At 36.8% G+C, this 5,390-nt stretch overlaps 1 protein-coding gene across 2 annotated transcripts; it reads left to right on the top strand.

The window, feature by feature from the left end:
- Nucleotides 1–1,082: 1,082 nt before the first annotated feature.
- LOC109217955 (protein ETHYLENE INSENSITIVE 3-like) lies at nt 1,083–5,231 on the top strand. Of its 2 annotated transcripts, none has more exons than XM_019382253.1 (2): nt 1,083–1,250; nt 2,758–5,231. In XM_019382253.1, the coding sequence occupies exon 2, from the start codon at nt 2,854–2,856 to the stop codon at nt 4,696–4,698; it is 1,845 nt and encodes a 614-aa protein (XP_019237798.1). In that variant the 5' UTR covers nt 1,083–1,250; nt 2,758–2,853; the 3' UTR covers nt 4,699–5,231. The 2 variants fall into 2 exon arrangements, with proteins under 2 accessions (XP_019237798.1, XP_019237799.1); XM_019382254.1 differs by lacking the exon at nt 1,083–1,250 and adding an exon at nt 2,096–2,506.
- The last annotated feature ends 159 nt before the right edge of the window (nt 5,232–5,390 follow it).

Genomic DNA, 5,390 nt, shown 5'->3' with positions numbered 1-5,390 from the left:
GAGATTGTCTCCACGATCAGTGTAGATTATTTTTGGTGTAATATATGAAGTCTTTCTTTCGAATATTGGTGTATTCAAGATACATTAAAACTCAGTAAAATATCACACGCAATTGTTTAACGTATTCACAAATATCCTTATATGTGCTTCAAAAAAGATTGTCTCCACGATCGGTGCATATTGTTTTTAGTGTGATCCTTGTAGTCTTCTTCCGAGTACTGGTACGTATTATTCCCTTATACACTTAAACTTAGCGAAATACTAACTATAACTATACAAAATATTTATACATATGCTTCTCTCGGGCACCAAGAAAGATTGTCTCCACGATTAGCGCATGTTGCTTCTATCATAATCCCTAGAGTCTTTCTTCCAAATACTTGTACAAGTTATTAAATAATACACTAAAACTTAGCAAAATACTAAACATACGCATACCTATTAAGGCATTATAAAAAGATTATTTCTACTTAATCCCCAGAGTCTTTCTCCCAAAATACTGATATATATTATTCAAAATACACTAAACCTGAACAAAATACAAAGTGTAACCATGTCAAATATTTGCGAACATCCTTATAAAATATACATACCCTTTTATAAATTCACGGTAAAGTATCTCCGTGTGATCTGTAAATCACGAGTTCGAACCGTAGAAATAATCACTAATATTTGCATTTAGGTAGACTATTTATATTATGCCCCTTGAAGTGCGGCTCTTCCCCATATCATACGTGAACACGAGATATATTGTGCACCAAATTATTATTTATTTATTTATTTATAAATCCACCCTTCTCATCCTCAAAAGCTTCATTCTAAAGAAAGAAAACACCTGGAAGCCCTCAAAATATAATATTATAATATAATAAACTCAAAGAAAGCCCCAAAAATATTAAAAAAATAAACAAAGAAAAAGATTGATTGGCTTGGCTTTTAACCAAAAGAGTTGACACCTTTCACCTATCCCATTATATCACCACCGCCACAAAACAAATACAATATTCATTTTTTTCCATTTAATAAAATACCATACTTAGTACTAATAATATTCATTTTTTCATGTAATAAAATACTATAGTATTCTACTATAACTCCCTTTTTTTTCTCCCTTCTCTTTCTTCTTTCTTTCTCTCTCTCTTTCTTTTCCCTTCTGTAGTCTGAAGGGTCAATTATTTCTCATAGAGAAGAAGAGTTGAACAGACTTTTGGAACCAAAAAAAAAGAAAAGAAAAAAAAAACTCTTTTGAGGTATTTTTCTTCTTCTTCTTCTCCATAGAACCATTTCTTTTTTCTTTTTTGTGTGTGATCAAGTTGAGATTTTTATTGGTTTTTTGATGTTATTTTCCACTTTGGTTTCTTCATTTTTGTCTTTAGAAAAAAAATTTGACTTCATTTTTTGACATTCTCATATAAAATGATCTTGGTTTTTAATATTTGGCCATTTGTTTTGGTGTAAAGATTGGAGCTTTTGGTTAAAGATAGCTTTTTGTGATCAAGTTGAGATTTTTATTGGATTTTGATGTTATTTTCTACTTGGGTTTCTTCATTTTTGATTTTTGAGATTTTGTTTGACTTCATTTTTTGACATTCTCATATAAACTGATCTTGGTTTTAATATTTGGCCATGTGCTAAAAGTGTAAAGATTTTTGCATCAAAATTGCATTTTTTTCTGCTTTTTCTTCTCTTTTTAGAAATTTGTCTTCAGAGATTTTTGTTTGACTTTATTTTTGATAAATTGATCTTGATTTTGCTGATTAATTTTCAGTTTTATGTGTTTGGCCTTTTGTTTTACTGTAAAGATTGCATTTTTTTCTGCTTTTCTTCTCTTTTTAGAAATTTGTCTTCAGAGATTTTTGTTTGACTTCATTTTTTGATAAATTGATCTTGATTTTACTAATTAATTTTCTGTTTTATGTGTTTTGTCTTGTGTTTCAGTATAAAGATTGGAACTTTTGCTTCAAGATTAAATTTTTTCTATTATTTATTTATTAAATTTCTAACATATGAAATTAATAGGTTTATGGTCTTTTCAGTTACAAGGTTTTCAAGAAAATCCCCTCTTTTTTCCTCTTTTTTTGTTCTTGTGATTTTTGTTTGAGGGGTTACAACAATTTCATATATTTCAGATCTACAAATATGTCAAATTTTGCTAAAAATGGTATCTTGGAAAATGAAATGGAGATTTTTTATTGATGATCTTGGCTTTTTTAATTGATGTGTACAAATTTAGTCTTCTTTTTGATGAAAGTGCTTTATCACGGATGTCACTAGTATAACTATCTGCCAAAAGAGCCACCTTTTTTTTCCCTTAGCTTTTAGTTGAGCTCCATGTGTTTATTGTGATCTTCACATGTCTATCACTTTATTTTTTTGAGGTGATTTAGTTCTACAAATTTGTAGTTGATTCTTGATATTGATGAGGAAGGAGAGCCTTGGCGTAACCGGTAAAGTTGCCTCCATGTGATGAGGAGGTCACCGGTTCGAGCTCTCGCAGAAATGCAGGGTAAGGCTGTGTATAATAGACCCTTGTGGTTCGGCCCTTTCCCGGACCCCGCATATAGCGGGAGCTTAGTCCACGTGCACCGGGCTGCCTTTTTTTTTTCTTCTTGATATTGATGTTTAACTTCCTTTATCTTGACTAGATTTGACTTATTCATAGTCTTGGTTGTTTTATTTTGAATTAAAGTGGCCTTTGGTTGTTGCTAGATGTAATGAATTTAGATTTTCTTATTTTCTTTGTCTATGTATTTGCAGGAGGGTAAGTCATCAATTTGAGGATTAGCTGTTTAATCCCATTTGGTTTCTTGAAAGGTTGTTGCTTTTTTAACCGTTAATTTCGGGGTTGCGAAGATGATGATGTTTGAAGAAATGGGGTTCTGTGGCGATCTTGATTTCTTCCCTGCTCCGCTAAAGGAAGTGGAACCAGCTGCTTTGCAGATTGAGCCGGAGCCGGTGATGGATGATGATTATAGTGATGAGGAGATTGATGTGGATGAGCTGGAGAGGAGGATGTGGAGGGACAAGATGAAGCTGAAAAGGCTGAAAGAAATGACTAAGGAGGGTAAGGAAGGTGTCGACGCTGTCAAACAACGCCAATCTCAGGAGCAAGCGAGGAGGAAGAAGATGTCGAGGGCACAAGATGGGATCTTGAAATACATGTTGAAGATGATGGAAGTGTGTAAAGCTCAGGGTTTTGTTTATGGGATTGTCCCGGAGAAAGGGAAACCGGTTACCGGGGCATCTGATAATCTCAGGGAGTGGTGGAAGGATAAAGTGAGGTTCGATCGAAATGGACCTGCAGCCATAGCAAAGTACCAAGCTGATAATGCGATTCCAGGCAAGAACGAGGGATCTAATCCGATTGGTCCTACCCCTCATACTTTGCAGGAGCTTCAAGATACCACTCTTGGTTCTTTATTATCAGCTTTGATGCAACATTGTGATCCTCCTCAGAGGCGATTTCCATTGGAAAAAGGCGTTCCACCTCCGTGGTGGCCCACTGGACAGGAGGACTGGTGGCCTCAACTAGGTCTTTCGAAGGATCAAGGTCCTCCGCCTTATAAGAAGCCTCACGATCTGAAGAAGGCGTGGAAAGTTGGTGTTCTCACGGCGGTGATAAAGCACATGTCCCCCGATATCGCTAAGATTCGCAAGCTGGTAAGGCAATCAAAGTGCTTGCAGGATAAGATGACAGCCAAGGAAAGTGCAACTTGGCTTGCCATTATCAATCAGGAGGAAGTTTTGGCTCGAGAACTTTATCCTGATCGTTGTCCACCTTTGTCCTCAGCCGGTGGTAGTGGAACTTTTACTATGAATGACAGCAGCGAGTACGACGTTGACGGAATTGTAGATGAGCCTAACTTTGATGTTCAAGAGCAAAAACCAAACCATCTCGGTTTGTTGAATGTTAATGTTGATCAATTCAAGGAGACGCTGCCTATGCAACAACAATCTCTTCCAATCAAGAATGAAATTATAATTGCCAACTTAGATTTCACTCGGAAGAGGAAACCGGCGGATGAGCTGACTTTCTTGATGGATCAGAAGATATATACTTGTGAGTGTCTTCAATGTCCGCACAGCGAGCTCCGCAATGGTTTTCAGGACAGATCCTCCAGAGACAATCATCAATTAACTTGCCCTTTCAGAAACTCTCCGCAATTTGGAGTTTCAAATTTTCATGTTGATGAAGTCAAGCCAGTTGTCTTCCCTCAACAATATGTCCAGCCAAAACCGGCTTCTCTGCCGGTTAACCAAGCTCCGCCTTCCTTCGATCTGTCAGGACTCGGGGTTCCTGAAGACGGGCAGAGGATGATCAATGAGCTTATGTCGTTCTACGATAGTAATATACAAGGAAATAAAAGCTCATTGGCGGGGAACGTTGTGATGTCAAAAGAGCAGCCTCGTCAACAACCTAGCGTTCAACAGAACAATTACCTACACAACCAAGGGATTGTGTTGGATGGAAATATCTTTGGGGACACCAACATTTCTGCTAACCATTCCGTGTTCCCACAAGGTGATCGGTTTGATCAGTCCAAGGTTTTAACTTCACCATTCAACGCAGGCTCTAACGACAATTTCCATTTCATGTTCGGGTCTCCATTCAATCTACAGTCCACTGATTACACTGAAGCTCTTTCTGGGATTACACAGGATAACATGTCGAAGCAAGATGTTCCGGTTTGGTATTAGCAAAGGATGTTGCTCAAATGTATATCAAGTACCACGACTTTGTGCACATGGATATCACTTGTTTTCAAGAGGGAAGATCTACACATTATCAAGTGGATTTGAATCGCCTACAGTTCTCTCGGTTTGGTGTTTCCGTTACCACGTAGTTGTAGAGGTTGGAGGGTTCTGCATGGTGTAATGAAAAAAGGTGTAAGAGACGTCCTCGGATTTTCACCATGCTGGTTAGAAAGAACTTATAGATGTTTTTAAATAAGGCAGTCGTCGTCTTGTTTTTACATATTTCTGTATAGGTTAGTTTTATCTGAGATTTCAATCTGTTTAAGTTTCTTAAATAACTGTACTTCGTCGATGATTCGGGGAATTGTGAACTCTTTTGTGCCTATGGCTGGTCAAGTATAAACTGTTACAATTCTCTGCAGGTGATGTGATGGTGGTTGTGTAATGTAGCCAAAGCTGTGTGATATATTTTAGCATCCTATATGCTATGGCTTAAGAATAAAGTGTTTTATCCAATTGGTGTTTTTCTTGCTTTATCCTCTGATTCAAGTCTGTTTCTATGTAAGTTGTTGATTTCATGAAATTGAATGTTTGGTCTACTTGAGTCTTGTGGATTACTTCTTTGACATGTTTGAACATACAAGAATTTGCTGATACAACCTTCCACAGGATATCCAAACTTTCTGTTACCCCCC

The sequence above is a fragment of the Nicotiana attenuata genome, unplaced genomic scaffold, assembly GCF_001879085.1.
Source record: "Nicotiana attenuata strain UT unplaced genomic scaffold, NIATTr2, whole genome shotgun sequence".
NCBI classification, from domain to species: Eukaryota; Viridiplantae; Streptophyta; class Magnoliopsida; order Solanales; family Solanaceae; genus Nicotiana; species Nicotiana attenuata.
This window is presented reverse-complemented; position numbering and strand designations above follow the sequence as displayed.